Source organism: Cenococcum geophilum (genome assembly GCF_001692895.1).
Source record: "Cenococcum geophilum 1.58 unplaced genomic scaffold K441scaffold_61, whole genome shotgun sequence".
Classification (NCBI taxonomy): domain Eukaryota; kingdom Fungi; phylum Ascomycota; class Dothideomycetes; order Gloniales; family Gloniaceae; genus Cenococcum; species Cenococcum geophilum.
Genome location: NW_027137619.1, coordinates 765,764 through 783,279, shown reverse-complemented (window position 1 = coordinate 783,279; position 17,516 = coordinate 765,764). Strand labels below are relative to the sequence as shown.

The following is a 17,516-nucleotide window of genomic DNA, read 5'->3' as shown; positions in this document are numbered from 1 at the left end:
AGTGTCACGCCAATTTATGTGGATCCGAGGCGGAAGAGGCGTGTGGAGCGTGCGAGACGCTTGGAGAAGTCTTGCGGACATCTGGTAAATACGATAGGCAGTCGGACAATGACGAAAAATAGGGAGACATGTCTAGGAGCTGACTCGCAACTCCAGACGAGGTGCATTAGCGATATGGTCAATAACGTTTAAGGTTTCACTCATGATACGTCGGGTAGGAGCGATTATGGCTGACAGGTTTCGCAACAGGTATGAATAGTTGTCCTGAAAGTACGGGACGTGGTACGGGATGGTTCGATGATGGCGAGGTTGGATGGAAAGAGCAAATACGGCCATCTATCTGGCTAAAAAAAACTCGCTTATTAGTTTTGCCCGGGAACTTTCCGTGCCGCTGCTGCGCCGCGATGGCTACTGTTTCTGCTGAATGTATGATTCGGTCGTTTGTTGCCAAAAGCATTGAGTAGGTGAATGGTGGTGGTGAGTGTGGCTTACCATGCGCTTCGCCTCGGGCGTACAGGCGACAAACTGCCACCCACCATCGGCCCGATGAGACCGGATGAATGCAGCGGTTGAAGGCAGTTGGAGGTGCGGGGGCGACAGGGCTGGCAAACGGGCTCTTCACCGGAGGGACCAGGCAACGCAGTAACGCATCATGGGCCGGTGAGTAGCCAATATAGTTTGACTGGGCCAGCCATGGGTGAAGAGGAAGGGCTCGCCACCTTTCGATTAGTTCCCCAACCACACCCCGATAAAATGACTGCATGGGGCGATCTCGGTCGAATAGAAGCACACGGATTAGAAGAGAAAGAAAAGTAGGGCGCTATGGGTGATATGGGGTGCTGCGGGTGCTGTAGGGTGTCGTGGGTGAGTGCCGTGGGTGCTGTAGGGTGAATAACTCAGCGGCGTTTTTAGAACAGAAGACCTTTGGGTTGGCCCTGGGGTGCTTTCGCGTCTGCATCACAGCGATCCATAAAGGGCCATTTGCTCTTGAGTTGAGAATCCACACCCCGATCATCTGACCTTCTGACCTCTTGCATCGCCGAAACAGAACGCCTCTCCGCGACGCCGACCATGATTAGACTTGCTTAGACTTGCTTGCACTTTGCTCTTGCACACTCCCGCTGTGACTCTTGCTGCGTGGTGATTCCTCCATCTTCGAAACTTCCCATTTCCGCATCTTAGATTTAGAAATAAGCGACATACACGAGGCAAAGAAATTTGCTTTTGTTCCGAAACTCCGACCTGGCTGACTCTGGATGATGTGCTCCGTCTGACTGCTCATATCTGTGGCGCCGACGCGAGCCCTAGAACTTGTAGGGATGGGATACCCCCATGGCCAGATTGCGAGTCCTCCATCGCCCATCGGACCACGGTGGATGGGAATCTGATGGAGAACCCAAATGCGGGCTACGCCAGAATATCGCCCAAAGGTGTCGCTCCTGTGGGGCACCGCGCCTCCTCTGACTGGTTCGTCATTAAAGTGCTCTGCATACCTAGGCGTTTTGTGCCACGCGGGGCCTTCTAGAGTGCGTGCGACTGCAGCTGTGAGTCGCGCCAGCATCCTGGTTGGCTGCGTAACGCACTCGGCGCAGCGTTCCGTATGCTTGCTTTTTTCCAGGCTGAGGTCAAACTCCTGGGGGCGGAGCCTGGACGACATGCCACCCTCCACGCCAAACGACAGACTATGGGATTATGCTTGTGACGGCAATACTGCAATTCACAAGGCATTTTCACAGCGTTTCCATAGAATATTCTCCTTGCAAGGGTGCGCTGCTAGACAATTCACGATTTTGAGTATAGAAGTCACCACCGGGCAATGCAGGCCAGGGTTACAAAGGCTGTGTATACGTGCTGCAACTACGGTTGCCTCACTAATGTATGTTTTGATATTGCTCTGGCTATTGCAGCGAGAGTTGGTATGCAGTCTCGTCGGACATCGTTAACGTACAAAGTGTGAGCCAAGCTGCGAGCCTGCTCTGGTATCGAGAAAGAACGAGAGTAACGTGATGTGGAAATTTTTCAATCCATGGATTTCGTCCAAGTCCGGAATATTAAGTAATAAAACTCCATGTAAATGCGTCAAACCACTACTCCAGTCACAACCTGACTAGGTATATAATTGTAAAACGAAAGAAATCAAAATGGACATGTATCCGTGTGCACGTGTAAATATCAAGAACACCCCGCCATCTAGGCATCGCTAAGCTCCCCCAAAACGCGAAAGGTAATAAAACACCTCCGTGGAAAAACATTTTCTAACCATCCTCGGCGTAACGGTAATCCAGGAATATTGTCCGAGGAACCGGAGCCTGGCGGATGCCGGATGCGCCATATCTAGTTTGCAACGCCTGTGGAACCTGATCGATACAAAACACCATACAAAACACCACCGCTCAGAGAACTATCATCTCATCACGACTTTTCGAGTAGGAAAATAATGGAACATATAAACACATTGTTGAAGAAACGTAGCAAATGAGGGGAACTTTCCACAAGGTGGCTTGGATCCAAGGCATGTCCCGTATCAATAGACGTGCACTGGGGCCACCATAAGTGGTGGCTGGAAAGACACATGTTTGACCAGATTGGCAGCCTGGAGAAACGAGTTGTACCAGGCATGTGATGGAGGGGAAACGTATGAGGGTTGGGGTCCGCGAGGAACACCTTTCGGAGCAGTCGGAACATGGGTAAAGGATGATGTTGACGAAGCCGACGAAGCCGACGAACTAGATGAGAACACGGAGTCGTTGTCTGAGTTTGAGCTTCCCGTGGAGGTTGAAGGTTGAGGGAAGGGGAGATCAAGGGGAGTCAGGGAAAAGAGCGGAGCAGGAAGAGGGGTAGCTGGTGGAACAGTTCCGGATTGGTAAATACCGTTAAAAGCGGCACCCCGGGCATAATCCACAGGCCTGAATGGAGGAGAAGACAACGGCGCTGGCGCTGCTGACCTGGTGGTAAACCTTGGGCATCTCAGAATCAATTCCCTCAACTCGGGAATCGTGGTCCTCTTGGCAGGGTTGTATTCAAAAATACGTCTGAGAATAGAGTCAAGCTCCGCGGATAAAGGAAGGATGGATCTCAGAAACTTCGGGTCCTTCATGTACGCCCGGAAAGTGGTATCATCAAAGGATGCTCGCTTCCATGGATTACGACCACAGGTCAGGTTTACCAGGATAACACCCAGTGACCACACATCATTCGGCGCTGATGCATAGCAGGAATAGGCCTTGGGAGACGAAGTTTGACACTCTGCGAGAAAAATGATAGAGTTAGTTTCTGACTTGAAAGAAATGAACTCCGGATTGGAAAAAAGTTACCTGGCGACATGTAGAAAGTTGAGCCACATCCAAAATCGGAGGTAATATGGTCATCCGTGGCAAGTCCAAAGTCGGCCAGTTTAACGGTCATTCCTTCGTCCGTCACCAGGATGTTTTCTGGCTTCAGATCCCTGTGGTAGATTCCGATGGAATGACAATATTCAACGGCATCAAGGATTTGGAGAAAAGCCCTCTTGGCAAGAGCATCGTTGCCGATGTACTTTCCTCGTTCGGTGATATTGGAAAAGAGATCGCCCTCAGGACAGTACTCGATGACCACGTATGTGCAATCAGGAGAGTCCATAATCCGTACCAAGGAAACAACATTTGGGTGGACACTGGCTTGGTGGTGCAGCTGGATTTCCCGTTGTTGGAACTTCCTTTGCCGTGGCTCCAAACCCAGCTTGTTGAGGGCTTTGACGGCGTAGGGAATGTTTGTCTGGATGTCCACGGCTGTGTATACAACTCCATAGGCTCCAACGCCAAGAATACCGGTCAACTGCAACCAGCCAGCCAGGACTTGGCCTAGTCGTTCTTCCGGCGCGGAGAATCCATTGAGGGTTGGCGATGCTGGTGGGGTTGGCAACATGCTGGTGTAGGGGGAGGGGAATGGGTCGTCCTCAAGTTCCACTAAAGGCCTCAAGGACTGATATGGTTTCCACAAAGACTAGGTGGCCTAATGGATCGTAAAGACCAGAAAACGGAATCCTTGGACTGGGTAGGAAAAAGAGAAGCAACAACGTATTAAAGAGAAAGGCTCCAGGCGGACAAGCAAGCGTGGCAAAGGTGGAGGAGGCGACAGTAGGAGTGAGTTCGAGCTAAGGAAGAGGATGAGGCTGAGAGAATGAAGCTATGGCAATGGGTAAATACACGTTGAAGGGCGAAGGAGCGGAAGGAGAGGCAATGGAGGAGGATGGTTTGGTATGATGTATGATGCCGGGCTGGGCGGCGTAGGAGGGTGATAAGTGGTGCACAGTAGCTGATGGGCCGTTGCAGGGCGAGACATGCTTTCTACAAATAGGAAGGATCAGGCTACGTGACGCTATGACGAATACGGGAGTGCATACAGGCCCGCACGGGCCTGGGGCGGGAGCATCCATGTCGGTGTTGGGCCAAACAGGAGGCTTGGGTGGGGCGCGACGAAAGCAGAGGCTGACGGGCTTGTTCCAGTGCTCGGGGTTGACGTTAGCGGCACCGGACGGGCAGGCCAGCAGTCATGCCATGGCTCGCCTTGCCTCGCAGCAGCCAGAGAGCTAGTGGGAGCCCACCCTCGCAGCCAGAGCAACCCTTCTCGCCCTCTTGCACGCCCGCAGTACCCTTAGCCCGCAGGGGCTTAGAGCACCGAGCAGCAAATCAAAGTCGTGGCGCCTGGTCACTGCTGCGGTCGCATGCATCGCTTTTCTTCCGGGGCCAGCTTTGACACTCGACTTGCTGTGACACAGACTCCCGCCGGGGCTCGATGCTCGCAGTGCAGCAGCTTTCTCCCGCCAAAACACACCAAAAGCTCACCAAAACAGCTGCATGCGTCCTCCACCACAGTTCCACTGCCCTCCGCCGTCCTCTCACGGTGCTAAGCGGGCCCGACGACCACCCGGCAACCGCGCCCGCATCAGCAGCGAGCACTGTTCAGCAGAGGAGGCTCGGCAGGCCAGCAGACGCCAGTGGTGCACAGTAATGCAGCATCAGCTTTGTGCCGCTGCCCGCCGCCGGCCCTCAGCCCAGCAGGTCTTGCCCGTATCGAGGCAGGAGGCAAAAAATATCGCATGCACGCGGCTTGGTGCAGATTTGCAGCGAGAGGGCCTGCGAGCGTCGCTCCCAAGACCGCCAGACAAAGCGCTGGTTGGTCATCGTCGCCAGCCTTCTGAGTGGCCTCTGACCCAACGCCCGCTCTGCACACACCGGAGGAAGATGGAAGATGGCAGGTCGGCCCAGGCAGATGTTGCCGTTGCCGGCTAGACGCCTGCAAAGGCGTGCGAGATGATGAGAGATCCAACGCTCTCCAGCCCGAACCCCAGCCGAATCCCAGCCGCCGCTGGGCCTCTGGTTGGCTTTGAGCTGACGAGCGCTCGTAAGCGCACGGCCGTTCGATAGTCTCGGCCTAGCCATGTTGGCGTTGATCGCGAGCACATACCATAATGAGGCCAAAGTCACGCCAAAGTCGTTGTCGACACCGAGGTAATGAGCGTGAGACGCAGATCTTGCAACGCCTGCGGCACCGTCATGCTTCCTCCACACAGCTGCTGCTATTCCCTCCCTTCCCCTCCCCCAAAGTCCCTCCTTGTCCTCCCATTGTCCTCCAGGGCCCTTGCTCGGTTCTCTCCTGCCTAAACTTGGGTTGCCGCCGGCCTCATACATACATGACCCACGGTCGCTTGGCGAGGAAGGAAGTGGCTGGCAGCCCTGGTTTGCGAGGCGTAATATTCATAGCAATCGGAATTTTAGCGACGTCACGTTTTGTGTTAGTGGTGTTGGAGTCACTGTGATCGCTGTTGGCTGTCTGAGTCGAAACAGGACTCCCAGCGTTCCCAGCATTATTCCCAGCAAAACCCGCGCCTTAATTTTGCAACATGCTGCCGCCTGAAGAAAAGGGTCAAGAGGCTATCGCCCTTGGATTTGCCGATGACACATGGCTTGTTGCAGCTGATTGGGCTTCGTTCCACCCAGCGGCCTTCTGGAAAACTGCAAGGCTTGCGGATTGCCAGTTCGCCTCGTCACAGGGTCCGCCTCGATTGGCCACATCTCACATATTGTCAATCTAAGACGGGCGGTTGGATGACTAACAGGTGTTGGCTTTGCTCATCACTGAGCCGGAGGGTAATTTGCGGCACTAAGACTGCTTCCACCAGTGACACGCCACGCACCTTGGGATTAATTGCAGTCTGCTCTGCAACATGGCAAATGGCCCGCCGAGATATTTCCAAATCCAGCCAGTCATGATTTTTATGTCATCCACTTTGTCCACCTCACCTTGCTGCTCATCTTCTTTTGTCTCTCATTTGGTTTCACCCACGGAAATCTCACTGTGGTCACAAGGCCCGCACAGGGGAACCCTATTCACCATCGTGAGCTGAGAGGCTGTCCTGAAGGTGGCAGAGCGGCGCCAATCTCAGCCAACGACTGCCTTTGACTGCCTTCGACCACCAACAATTACCGAGACCCTCCGAGCCCATGAACAACGTGGCCGGTTGCGCAATGAGCCCACAAAAGAAAGTGGGCGCCTTCTGACAGACCAGCAATCGCGATAGAGTTGCGAGACGCTGCTGGGCCGCAGGGCCAAAACAAGAAAAGAAGGCCCGCCACACTTTGATTAAGCCGTTAGCTGCAATTTCTTGTTCGTATCCGTGCCCGTTGAGCGCCGGGGCATGCAGCCGTGGCGCCCAGTCCAGACCAGGGCTCTCGCCGATGGGATACGATCCTGTGCGTAGTGCGTAAAGCACCTGCATATTTTTTCTCCCGGCATGATCCGTGCTTCCAACCATTGTTTGTTTCCCGCTGCCTTAAGCTGCCCATGCGGATACCAGCGGGAACCTGTGAAGGCGATCGTCGCCAATGTCGACACCAACTATGCTATGTCGGTCTCTAGGTGTTCAAAATAGAAAGAATTTTCCAAGGGCATGGCTGTGGTATAGACGGAGGCTCCGTTTTCGGTCCACCCGAAATTGCTGTTCGCTTGCGCAACAGCCTCAACCCCAGGCAATCAAAACTGCCCAAACTGCCCAAACGGCCAAACTGGCAGGCTGGCAGCTGGCAGACTGGCAGATTGGAAGACTGGCCTCTCTCCCAACCGCCGCGAGCATGCTCCAAGTTTGAACCTAGGGTTTAGTCAACGTCGGATTTATTACTCCGCATTTCACCACCAACAATCTTTCCTTTCAGCTCGAGCTCAGCGCACGCTGTGTCACACTCACCGCTGGGTATCCCAAACCAGTCCAGGTCTAGTGGAGCGGACACGCGGCTGTCATTGCTCTATCTTATCGATACTACTCTTCCGCCCCTCATCAAGGACCCCGCCATCACGATCAAAACTTGCTGCGGTCGAAACTCAGACTGATGACCGCACTTGCATCATCCAACGTCCCAATCAGTGGCTCCAAACGCTATCTGGTCGTGATGTCGAATGGTGGCTGGCTGACAAAATTGTCCGATCATCCCAGCAAACGCTGTGCCGCAACGACCAAACGTGCTCCACAGGGCTATGAAAATTCCAGAAGTCCAGGCACCGCGATCTTCGTGAATGGCTAGGTAGAAGATTGGCATATGACATCGTCAGCCGCTTTGTGGGATCATGGAACTTGTCGCTGCCCAGTCCAGGTCTCACGGCTAACCGCTATGCCAAAGAGTAATTGCGGTAATTGGAGGGATCTCGAAGATGCGGTGCAAATAGCCGTCACACCGCCCCCAGCCCGCGGCAGTTTTTGCTTTGCCTCAGCCGCGAATGATTCCAACGTCCGAGAAGATCTAATTCTGATCTTCATGCCTTGGATGCACGATGGACATTGCATGGGACCATCCTTCGTCATAATTATCGTGATCATAGTGAACAAAGCAGCACGGGTTGGAATCGAAGGCCAAGCATCTCACCTCAGAAAGATGAAACGAGGTTGCGCAGATCGAGGCGCTAAAAACGGCCGTATTCGACGGCCACTTTGCGTTATCTCTGTACACAACATCAGCCCGCTTGAGCAGAATACTGGGTTTGGCCCATTTCCAATTACCTGCTCAAGCGCCCTTGGTTGAGGGTTCTTCCATGACGTGTCAAGCCATTTGAAACTGAAGCTGCATGAGTGATCCTGCAGAGCCGACTTTAGAAGAATATCGGTATGCCATGTCTCCGGTCCGAACGTCCGCACGGGCAGTCAGTCAACGACATCGTTCCAGCTGTTGTAAACCCGATGCTAAACACAATAATGCCCTCAGTGACACAACGTTTCGTGAAGCCGCACCAGCAGAGCATGATTCCGGTACAAGGCCGTGTCTAAGCACAGATCCTCCCGGCAGAAACAACGCGTATGAAAAGCATAAGCAACAAAACCCGAGCGGCTTCTGAGGGAACAGGCATCCAAGAAAAAAATTCGATCAACCAGCTGAGAACAGCGAACCATCAGGCGTCCACAATACGCTCAACGAGAGGGCCAGGTTGACCTTGTCGACGGAAACGGGACACAATCTGCGAACCATCAATGAGAAGCCTAACAAGACTTCGTCTTTCGATGTCGCCGTCTCAAGGCTTCCATCAGCGTTCCCGAACAAGTATACGACGACGAGCAATTTCATTTTCGCTGTCCGCGTGCCCTTTGTGCCATTTACCGGCGAGCTAATGAACTTTGATCATCTTCTAGAATCTTGACAAGAGTGGTAGCCGCGAAGCTTAACGTGGCAGTCGAAATTAAGAAGAAAATCGTCGGCGTGGCCTTGTCACTTTTTACTCGCCGCTTCATCTTTGTCAATGACGGGTCGTTTCACTAGTGTTTTGCAGATGGCCCACGATATCGCTCCCTGAGGCCCACATATTTACCGACGACGAAACCCGACGGCAGGGAACGCCTTGGAGTGCGCCTTGTTCGGTAATTTTTATGGAGTCTTCTGTCTGCCTAGCGAGGGCGCCATTCGGATGTGTTAGGAAGGATGTCTGAGATCAGAAAACTGTGTTGAATAACGGGAAGGTTCGGAAGCGTTAGTAACGTGCTGGACGCCGTCGAAATTGTGGGTAGGTATGCGCAAGTAGTGTTGTACTACGTGGAAAACCGAGCACCTCAAGCTCTATTGATAATTTACGAGCCTCATCGTATTGCGCACCACATATTACGTGAAGTGACATTGAACGTGCTGTGATGCTCTTCTAGGCCAGATAAGGTAATCGAGCATTTCGACGGGAAAGTGCCGTCCAGAATTTGAAGGCGCGACAAGAGCTAGAGCACTCCATCCACAGTGTCCATATCGAGAGCTTTTCAGAATTCATCTGTACGGAAAATATGTGTTTGCAATATCCGAAAGCTGCCATCCAACGACGTATCTTGTTTCTGATGTTATCATTCATAAATCTTTTAAATGCTAAAGGCCTTTGCTCGACCGAATTATTATGTTACATCTTCAATTGCTAGTTGAAGAACGCAAGGAATCGACCGCGTTGAAGCCAGGTTTTCAGCGGATGGACTAGCTAGGAGGTAAATATTTTAGAGTAGGCAATGAAAATATTCGTAGTGCTAGGAGGAAACCATGGAACTTCAGAATTCTCCGAGTGCGTTACTCACAACAGAGAGAAATTTTTTTATCAAAATTGAGGTGGGTGGTGTGCTGCCGAGGTTTCCGCCCCTAGCCCATTTAGTCATGGCCTCGCATACCAAAACCCACCAATTTAAGATAGGTTTACAACTTTACTCAGGCTCCAATAGCTTATTTAAAAGGTTAAAAAACTTCTACATAAATAATATCAATAATAAAATACACTATAGCTATTTTATTTTTATTTTTGTTAGAAGGCTTTACAGCTAAAGAACTGTCTTCCGAATGTGACGTGGTTTTATGAGGCCACGACTAAACAGGTGGGCCTCGGCCTTTCCAATTAAATTTTCCCACACTTATTAAGGGGTCTGTTCTTCCCACACGAAAAGAGATAGCCGGAGTTAGAAGCAAAAAACTTTGAGCATCCTAGGACTTGAACCTAGAGCGATTTGAACGCTCAACCTTCTGGAGATTCCATATTCTGGAATCAGACGCGCTACCTATGTGGATGTTAGCTTTGATTCAAATAAGAATTAAAGGTAAAACCTCCCATTGCGCCATAGGTCCTATTTTGAATGGTTTGGAAATTAAATGTAATATGTAGATAATTAAAAGAGTTGAATATCTTCAAGGGCGATAGGTGGAGGTATAGCGGCCCTAAAACATCTCCACGCTTAACTAAACCCTATTGGAAATGGCTATACACGCTCATTTATCCTTCGTAGGTCTTTTTTCTAGGTCCTTAGCAACTAAATATCATCTATTCTCAAGGTTTTGCAGTTTGCGGTAGAGATACCTCCACCAGGGGTTCTAGAATGCTCTCCTAGCCCAAGAAGTCGGTTTTGGCCCTAGAATACTACACCTGCAAATACTCTCCGCTATACAAATTTCCTGTGCTACAATAATTAAATATAATCGCTACGGTCCTTTGAGTAGTGAATGTCCCTAATTAGGAAAGTCACGTGAGACCCTCTATAGTCCACTCATGCAGCGTCTAGAAAATAAAGATGGATTAATTGCTACCCGTAGATATTCGCAATATGTGGAACACAGTTATGGTAAAACCAGGCTGTTATACTAAATTGTAGGTTAATAAGATTCTACATTGAAGGGTTCTCTATTAATCCCTTCTATGCTATCGAACCTTAGATAAGCATCTAAAGAACTCTAGAGCTTTATACCAGGGGAGTAGGTTTGGTATTCTTAATTACTAAAGTAATTCATGAAGGCATAATTGAAAGACTACTTAAGTATATGCCGGAACGGTCCATAGGATAAAACCGCAGCGGCTGGGTGCTAGCAGCATGGGTAATGTAAATTGTATTGTCTATTTAAGCTGGAGAGCATCCACCGATGCCTAAAAAAATCTAACTCGAAACTAGCCTCACAATTCCTTCGTTACTCAGAAATAGCTAACGCATAAGCTGGATTTTAGTAGAGGCACTGGATTGCTGGTTGATTGGTTGCACGAGATGAGTACACTTATCATCCCACTTGTTGCTAATTTATGATAACGCAAAGAAGAACTGCATTGCTTTGCGGTCTAGGTGGCCTTAGAGGCGGCCCTAGCATTTGGCGAACACTGACACGTTGCCTTCAAGAAGAGCAAACTGGGAGAGAATGCTCAAGAAAGGAGATGGGAATTGCACTAAGAATTTTTTGGATTCTCTGGTGCGGTTTTCCACTATAATCATTGTAAGTAAAAGCATGGAATACACCTTTCAAAGGTGGTAATGTCACATGCCCATTTTGCAGTCGTGATTTACAGTGGTTGGCAGAGAAAGAGTTCAGATGGATTCCTGAGAAGCGTAAAGAACATTGATGAAAAACACTAACCATCTTGCCAAGCTCTTTCTGCTGTTCCTTGAAAGAAAGCCCGGGGAAGTTCGAGCGGTGCTCTTTAACTAGAGGTTTGGAATTAGCATGAGGACAAGATTGCGCCCATAGTGGAGCTCGAGGCCATAAGCCAAACGTATCGGAACTGTCGAATTTGACGATTCATATCCTATTTAGAAAATAAGTGCGAGGAACATACAGAAATTTTGCATTAGGACAGTGGCTTTGACAGTGCCATTCTTCGCTGTTCCCTTGGGCGGACGTCCGAGGCCTCTCTTTACGCCAGCAGTTGCTGAGGGTTTAGGTTTTGCTGGCTTCGCTTTGGTACGGGGAGTTGTGGCGGCCATGGTCAATTGTACGTCGGGCTTTTATGACTAGCTACGTTGATTCTGAGCTTGATATGATGTATTTTGATGTAAGAAGTCGCGTGAAGTGTTGTTTTCGATGGAATTGATGGTGAAGGCGAGCCAGGGACATTTCATAACAACGTGTCCCTTGCTAGCGTTTCCAAATAGTTGCGCTAATCGCAACTGGAATTTTGATACGTCCGTGCTTTAGTCTGAATGGGGCGCTGGCGCTTCAGGGCCTACTTAGATGTACGCCTTCCTTTCAAGTACCTTGAAACGGCTCACTACAGTAAAAACTCTTTAGTACGATATTTAATTACAACGATATACTCTATATTACGATCTACACCCCTTGGTCAAAGCTTTTTAGTGTAATATACTGACTATTTACAATATCATTAAATTTTCTCTACCAAAATCGTTATAACTAGTAGGGATTTTGTATAGGCCCTACTTTGCCCGTAAGGTAGATGCTCTACGCCTTTTAGGATACCCGACCACGCGTCGTTATCTCAATCCAACACGATTATCCAATCACAGGCTGCTTACATAACGCTTACATCAGCTTGGATGGTACTCGGAGCGGGAAAATGTATGTGTTTTTCGCTCACGCCATACTGAGAAACCATTAATCAATCAACCACCAACCAACGCTTATACAACCGAAAGGCCAACGAAGGTTGTAGATCTAGGCGAGGCGAATCCAGCACCGTAAAAATAGTTCCAATTGGCCTGGTAGTTGTTGCTGCATTTGGGTTCGGGCAACGTAATTAAGACAGCAATCGTAAAGCCAAAGGCATTAGCCATCACCACTCCCTCCTGTTTAATCCCCTTATTAATACTTATAGCAGATAAGCTTTTAAACAGCTAATATAATAATAATTAATAATAATAATAATTTATTGCTTAACGTCCGATTCGGATCCTTATTAGGCCCACGCGGACTACTCCTTATTTATATATGGGGAGAAAACTCTATTTAAGAAAAATAAGAAAACCCCGTGATCCATCTCCCCGCCTTTTGGGACTCGCCTGCTTAGCGCCTACAAGTCGCCTATAGTGCTCTACTACCTTACTATTTAACCTTCTTGGGAACCACTGCTGCCGTAATAAGCCTATAGACGCGCTAGTATTATAAACTATTACTCTACTACTGTAGAGTTACTAGGGGGCACCTGCTGCTTGCCCCCTTACCTTTTATTACTATTTCCCTTACAACCTAGAACTGATTTAGCACATTTTAACTAATAAGCCACTGGGTAACCGCCTTAAGGCCTTTTTATATTGAGAGTAGTATATTATAGTTCTCTATGCTAGCTGCTGAGAGCATTATTTCTTAATTAGTGCGTAGGGGGCATAGCAGTATTACATATTTTGGTGTCTGTCTTGGCTAGCTATATTCACATCTTAGGCTACTTACTAGGACACCCACCCAGTAAAGCCAATCTTTTAGTCCTATTATTCCTATTCTTAAGAGTGTTGCTATTATATTTTCTGCCTTTATTAGGCCTTCTCAGAGCCCTTGGGTATTTACCCCCTATGGCGTTAACTATACTATAGCTTGGGTTTGTCTTACCTAAGTTAGCCTTTATACTTTTAACTCCTATTTACCTCTCCAGCGTTGGTCCAACCAGTATTGTATTGTAGTAGATGGTTTCCTAGTATTCTTATATATTCTACTTTGGCTCCTTTCTCTATCTTACTATTGTCTTTACTAACCTCTTACGCGTCTCCCTTCCTCCTCTATATAGGCCTAGGCCCTAAAGCGGCATTATTCTTCTTCTGCTTTCTTTACCTGTTTCTCTAATATCTCTTCCCTACTTTAGGGTTGTTGGTTTATTCTCCTACGGGGCACTTTAGGGTCCCTCTATAGTTTATTTAGGCGTGTTTTAATATACTTTATAATATTAGAGTTACATTTATTTTACGTTCTTTATATTATAGCGGCTTTAATATATAACTATAGGGGGGGAATATTAGATTCCTTCTTAAGTAGTGCTGTGGCCGTTCGCTTATATCCGCCTATAATACTCTAGAGGCAGGCTGTTTGGACCTTTTAAAGTAGTTTAAGGAGTAATTTTAGGGGGCCCTTCTTAGTTTCTTTAATGGCCCAGATACTGGATCTATATATTATGGTTAGCCGGACGACTGCTATATATAGTAGGCGTGACCTTTAGAAGCATGGACCCTATATAGAATTAATAATCCTAGATAAAGCGATAAACTATGCTTGGCCTTTATAGGCTGCTTATACCACATATACGCTCTACTAGAGCTTACTATCTACCTATACTCCTAATACCCTTAGGCCTTAAACTGGTTAACCCTTAAAGCCTTAAATGCAAATTATATGCTAGAGATCTACAGATTAGTTACGTTTTCTTATAAAATGGATTAGCTGGTATTTCTCTAGTAAGAATTGGACTCTATGGCGTTTTGCCCACTCTATATAAGTGTTATGGGCTTTCTCTAGTGTTCTGCAGTTCTCTGCGGCTATTAGCCCATATATAATTAGGTTTGTATTATTAACGAAGCCTATCCCCTAGGTCGCCCCTTCCTTAAAAGAGTTAAGTAGGTTGCTTATAAAGAAAAGGAAGAGTATAGGTAAGAGGGGTAATTCTTGTGGTATTCCTGTTGTAACTGCGATAGGGGGGCTCTGGTATCCGCTAAAGACTAGTAATATTTCTTTCTGGCCTGTAAACCCTTGGACAAATTGTATAATCCATTTTAGGAAGCCCTTTGCCCTAAGGATATGTAGGAGACGCTCGTGGGGTATATTGTTATAGACACTACTAATATCTAGGCTAAGCATTAATACTATAAAGTCCTTTCGCATCGCCTATGCAGATTTAATGGTAGTAGTAAGTAGCGTAAGTGCTGATAGTGTTAAGCGGTTCTTTCTTGCCCCTATTTAGCTTTGTGGTAGTAGGGCGTATTCCTCTACCGTATCTACTATATGTTCCGCTATTACCCTTTCTAAGATCTTATTAAGGGTATTTTCTAAGGCAATAGGGCGGTAGCTTCCTGGGATTGAGTAATCTACTTTGCCTTCTTTTTATAGGATAACCGTCATTATAGATCTTCCGAGTCGCGGGTAGTAGCCTATAGTAAAGCATACTCTAGCTATATCTATAAGCCAAGGTGCTATAAGTGGCCTATAGGTTTTTAGGGCCTTATTTGGAATCCTATCTAGTCCTAGTACTATATTGTTTAAAAGGCGGCTAATAGTTCTAGCCATTTCCTCTGTTATTATATCGCTGTTAACCCGTAGGCGAGTTACCGGTGTTTCGCCCGTGATATTACTAAGGTCTGCTAGAGCTAGTTAGGGGAAGAACCTTTCTATAAGGATCTTTGCCTTCTTATTGTTGTCGTTTGTGGCCTATAATTCTCCTACTCTTTATAGGGGTGGTAGGTGTGGGTCTTCTGCTAGGCGCCCTGCCTTTTTCTTTACCTATTTTACTATATCCTAAAGGCCCTTGTTATAGGGGAGGCTTAGGTTAGAAGTATACTTATTTATAAACCGTCTCTAGTTATTTCTTGCTTCTTTTTTTAGGGTATTCTTTAGCTAGTTTCTTGTATCTTTATATTATCTCTCGTCTTTAGGGTTATAGCTGCTTATATATTTTCTTCTTGCTCATTATTAGCTAGCAACCAGAACTGCGTATTATATAGACTATACGTATTACATATAGGGGCCCGGTTTTAAGATCGGGCAGTGCTCTTCTAGCCCATTTTTAATTACTGCCTAGATCCTTTCTAGTCTTCGGTCGATTTCCTCAGGGGTAGTTAATAGGCCTCGCTTATTTAGTATTAGGTGGATTTCTTCTAGGTCTTAGAGTTATTATTTAACTGCATTAAGGAAACTATCTATCTTAAGCTTCCTTATTGCGTATCTTTTTCTATTTAGTTACGCTTTAGTATCTAGGTCTAGCTATATTTAAATAGGGATATAGTCTAGAGTAAGTGCCTATTCTTCTTTAGGGTTACACCTTTTAAGTCTCTGGTATAGGCCTTTGTCTATAAATATAAGGTCAATTATACTTCTAGCGGTGCCTTATTGCCATATAATTGCTCCTAGGGGGGTGGCTAGCTTAAGGCCCCAAATATCCATAGCTCTTAGTAGGCACTCTAACTATTAGTCTGCAGCAACATAGATACCCCCCTACCGCGGGTAGTAGAGGTTTATATCTCCTAATAGGATAGACTCTGTACCTTCGGTTTCCAGTAAGCTTATTACCAATATAATATTCTCTATTTATAGGACCCCTTCGACCCTAGGGTTATACACATTAATAATTTATACCGGTCCCCTATATGTTTAGATTGTTATAACTACAATGTCTGGGTTAACTGCCTGCCATAACCATAAGGACAGGCTGATAGCCTTGCTAATCATAAAGCACACACATGTGGCTGCTTTTGGTTCGTATAGGAGCTAGAATCCTTGGGGGCAGTATGTTGATTATGTAAAGGTATTATAATACGGCTCTTGTATAGCAAGGATATGGTGTTTCTCTAGGTCTAGACTGTCTAGTAGGGGCCTTGCGAGGCGGTGGTTTGTGTTGCCGCAGTTATATTGTATAATGGATAGGTGGCGGACCCCCGGCGAGGGTCCTTCGACTCTCCTTCGTTCCTCGCTTCTTCTGTTTCCACTTTCTCTAGGATATTCGGAGCTTCTGTCTCTTGTGTCTACACCCTGGTTACTACTCATTTTGTGTAGAGCTTTCCATTCCCGTGTCTTGTGTTCCTGTTAGCGCTTCTATGTCTGAAACAGCTAATATATTATAGGAAGGCCTCTTCTACGCGATTCTACCCCCCCAGTAACACTCTACTTGCTGCGGTAGGAACGCCGCTTCGCTGGTCGACGTTTGGGAGCAGAGCTGGAGCTTCAGGACGTTGCGCGCGACGACGCTACAACGAGCTCAAATTTGGTAAATCGGACTATGTAGTCTTCTTTACCACGGTCGATTTAGGTATTCTAGCCGTTAGAAATAACTTGAATCGTCATGGAGGTTGCTAGATTTAGGTTCAGAGAAGGTGTATATTAATCAAATTATTCCGCAATCGCATTCCCAGACCTTCTAACGAATATTTGACCCAAAAAGGTTTAGTGCATCGGATGAAGGTCTGGGAACGAGATAAACGCGCTTATCTTATCTCATAAATTAGACCCATCGTTGGTACGTGCACTACGCGCACGTGCGGGTATACTGCTCCTAATCACCAACGAATTTTCCACCGAGGTCTGAGAGCTTATGGTCCTAGTTGTGGTGGTAACAAAAGTTTTAAAATCTCTGCCTTACTGCCAAAACTTATATACTTCTCTAAGTCTAGTTATCTCTAAAATACTAAGAGCTAAAAGCCCTTTGTAACCTCTATTGCCTCCACGTTATAGCGATATCGTAGCTCCATTCTATAAGAAGTTGGACGTGGGCAGTTGGTTAATTTTGGTTGAAAATCTACGAAGATGTATTTGAGAATCCTAACTTACGTTCTTCGACGATGTATCTCGCCCCTTAATATTCTAGATATAGGGCTATAGTATATATTTATGAAGACATAATCACCTAAAGAACCTATTACATTAAACATATATAATATAACTATCGTGGTTGAGACTGTAAGGGGTATTTTATCCCTTACTCGGGTGCATCGTCCGAGGGCTGCTTAGGGGTAGCCAAGGCCTAGCCGAAGGCTAGGCTTGGCACCTTCTTATAAGCACCTCGGGCTTGCAGCCCTCTTGCTCTCCTCATCGGTTCGTCTCTCTCTGTACGAGGCTATTGCCATAATCTTTACC

The 17,516-nt window shown here is 47.4% G+C and overlaps 7 protein-coding genes across 7 annotated transcripts; 2 read left to right on the top strand and 5 right to left on the bottom strand.

The window, feature by feature from the left end:
• Window positions 1-23: 23 nt before the first annotated feature.
• Window positions 24-919, bottom strand: K441DRAFT_298526 (uncharacterized protein). The gene has a single exon (XM_067641024.1). The coding sequence runs from the start codon at window positions 761-763 to the stop codon at window positions 197-199; it is 567 nt and encodes a 188-aa protein (XP_067498518.1). The 5' UTR covers window positions 764-919; the 3' UTR covers window positions 24-196.
• K441DRAFT_668268 (uncharacterized protein) lies at window positions 566-1,275 on the bottom strand. The gene has a single exon (XM_067649972.1). The coding sequence runs from the start codon at window positions 1,071-1,073 to the stop codon at window positions 909-911; it is 165 nt and encodes a 54-aa protein (XP_067498517.1). The 5' UTR covers window positions 1,074-1,275; the 3' UTR covers window positions 566-908.
• On the bottom strand, window positions 808-1,780 carry K441DRAFT_298832 (uncharacterized protein). Its single transcript, XM_067641027.1, has one exon. It carries the CDS (start codon window positions 1,655-1,657, stop codon window positions 1,076-1,078), a length of 582 nt encoding a protein of 193 aa, XP_067498516.1. The 5' UTR covers window positions 1,658-1,780; the 3' UTR covers window positions 808-1,075.
• Window positions 1,781-2,524: 744 nt separating this feature from the next.
• On the bottom strand, window positions 2,525-3,903 carry K441DRAFT_681446 (Pkinase-domain-containing protein; the record flags this gene model as incomplete). Its single annotated transcript, XM_067651474.1, has 2 exons — window positions 2,525-3,246; window positions 3,315-3,903. 2 exons carry the CDS (start codon window positions 3,901-3,903, stop codon window positions 2,525-2,527), a joined length of 1,311 nt encoding a protein of 436 aa, XP_067498515.1.
• Window positions 3,904-5,008: 1,105 nt separating this feature from the next.
• K441DRAFT_298520 (uncharacterized protein) lies at window positions 5,009-6,016 on the bottom strand. Its single transcript, XM_067641023.1, has one exon. It carries the CDS (start codon window positions 5,667-5,669, stop codon window positions 5,028-5,030), a length of 642 nt encoding a protein of 213 aa, XP_067498514.1. The 5' UTR covers window positions 5,670-6,016; the 3' UTR covers window positions 5,009-5,027.
• On the top strand, window positions 5,802-6,308 carry K441DRAFT_298651 (uncharacterized protein). The gene has a single exon (XM_067641025.1). The coding sequence runs from the start codon at window positions 5,934-5,936 to the stop codon at window positions 6,249-6,251; it is 318 nt and encodes a 105-aa protein (XP_067498513.1). The 5' UTR covers window positions 5,802-5,933; the 3' UTR covers window positions 6,252-6,308.
• Window positions 6,309-7,182: 874 nt separating this feature from the next.
• On the top strand, window positions 7,183-8,220 carry K441DRAFT_298659 (uncharacterized protein). The gene has a single exon (XM_067641026.1). It carries the CDS (start codon window positions 7,572-7,574, stop codon window positions 8,049-8,051), a length of 480 nt encoding a protein of 159 aa, XP_067498512.1. The 5' UTR covers window positions 7,183-7,571; the 3' UTR covers window positions 8,052-8,220.
• The last annotated feature ends 9,296 nt before the right edge of the window (window positions 8,221-17,516 follow it).